Below are 673 nucleotides of genomic sequence, written 5' to 3'. Positions count from 1 at the left end.
GAGCCCCCCCCCCCCCCGAAAAACCCCTCGCCCAGCCCGCGCCTGGCAATCGGAAGGCAGAAACGGGGCGCAGGGTGCGCCCAGCAGCCTCTCTTCCCTACCTGGGACAGGAGAACGCACAGGACGAGCGGAGTTGTCGGCTGCATTTTGCCCAACTAGAAGCGCCTGGCGGCGTTTTCATTCATGCACGCGGCTGCACTGAGCATATTTTCCGTGGGAGCCAGGCTTTGAGGAGAGGCTCTGCCTCGCCAGCCAGCCAACTTCCCAAATAGATCAGCGGCAGCATCACGAAAGCATTGGGTAGAGGCTGATGACCAGGACCAATGGCTTTACAAGACGGATTCCTTCATAAAGCTCCCTCGTTTCTGCATGGCAGATACGGGGCGAGCACCTCGCGCAGAGCGAGCCCCTCGGAGGAGGCGGCCCGTTCGCTTTTTTGGACTGTTGGGGCCCAGCCCCACAAATCACGCTGGGCAACGCCAGCTGATGCCACTTTTCCAAAGAATGGTGTTCCACCGGGTACTGGCGGCCACTTCCAGCCCAGTGCAAAAGATTCTCTTTATTAAAATGTTAATAAGATCCACTTTATTTCCAATAAATCAAATAAAATGACCCCAGCCGTTCCAGCTCTTTCTACGCCAGGAAAGACTTAGCGGTGGATTTTTTTTTTTTT

General features: G+C 55.7%; 1 protein-coding gene across 1 annotated transcript in view; it reads right to left on the bottom strand.

Annotated features, from left to right (window-relative positions):
- Positions 1 to 226, bottom strand: part of CDH13 (cadherin 13) — a 991,194-nt gene extending 990,968 nt beyond the window's left edge. The window contains exon 1 of the mRNA XM_024735819.1: positions 102 to 226. Coding sequence (XP_024591587.1) covers positions 102 to 146 — 45 coding nt within the window. The 5' untranslated portion in view covers positions 147 to 226. The remainder of the gene's footprint in view (positions 1 to 101) is intronic.
- Between the last annotated feature and the right edge of the window lie 447 nt (positions 227 to 673).

Source organism: Neophocaena asiaeorientalis, unplaced genomic scaffold (assembly GCF_003031525.2).
Source record: "Neophocaena asiaeorientalis asiaeorientalis breed wild unplaced genomic scaffold, Neophocaena_asiaeorientalis_V1.1 scaffold40, whole genome shotgun sequence".
Classification (NCBI taxonomy): domain Eukaryota; kingdom Metazoa; phylum Chordata; class Mammalia; order Artiodactyla; family Phocoenidae; genus Neophocaena; species Neophocaena asiaeorientalis.
Note: the sequence above shows the minus strand (reverse complement) of the source record. Positions and strands in the feature narration are given on the sequence as shown.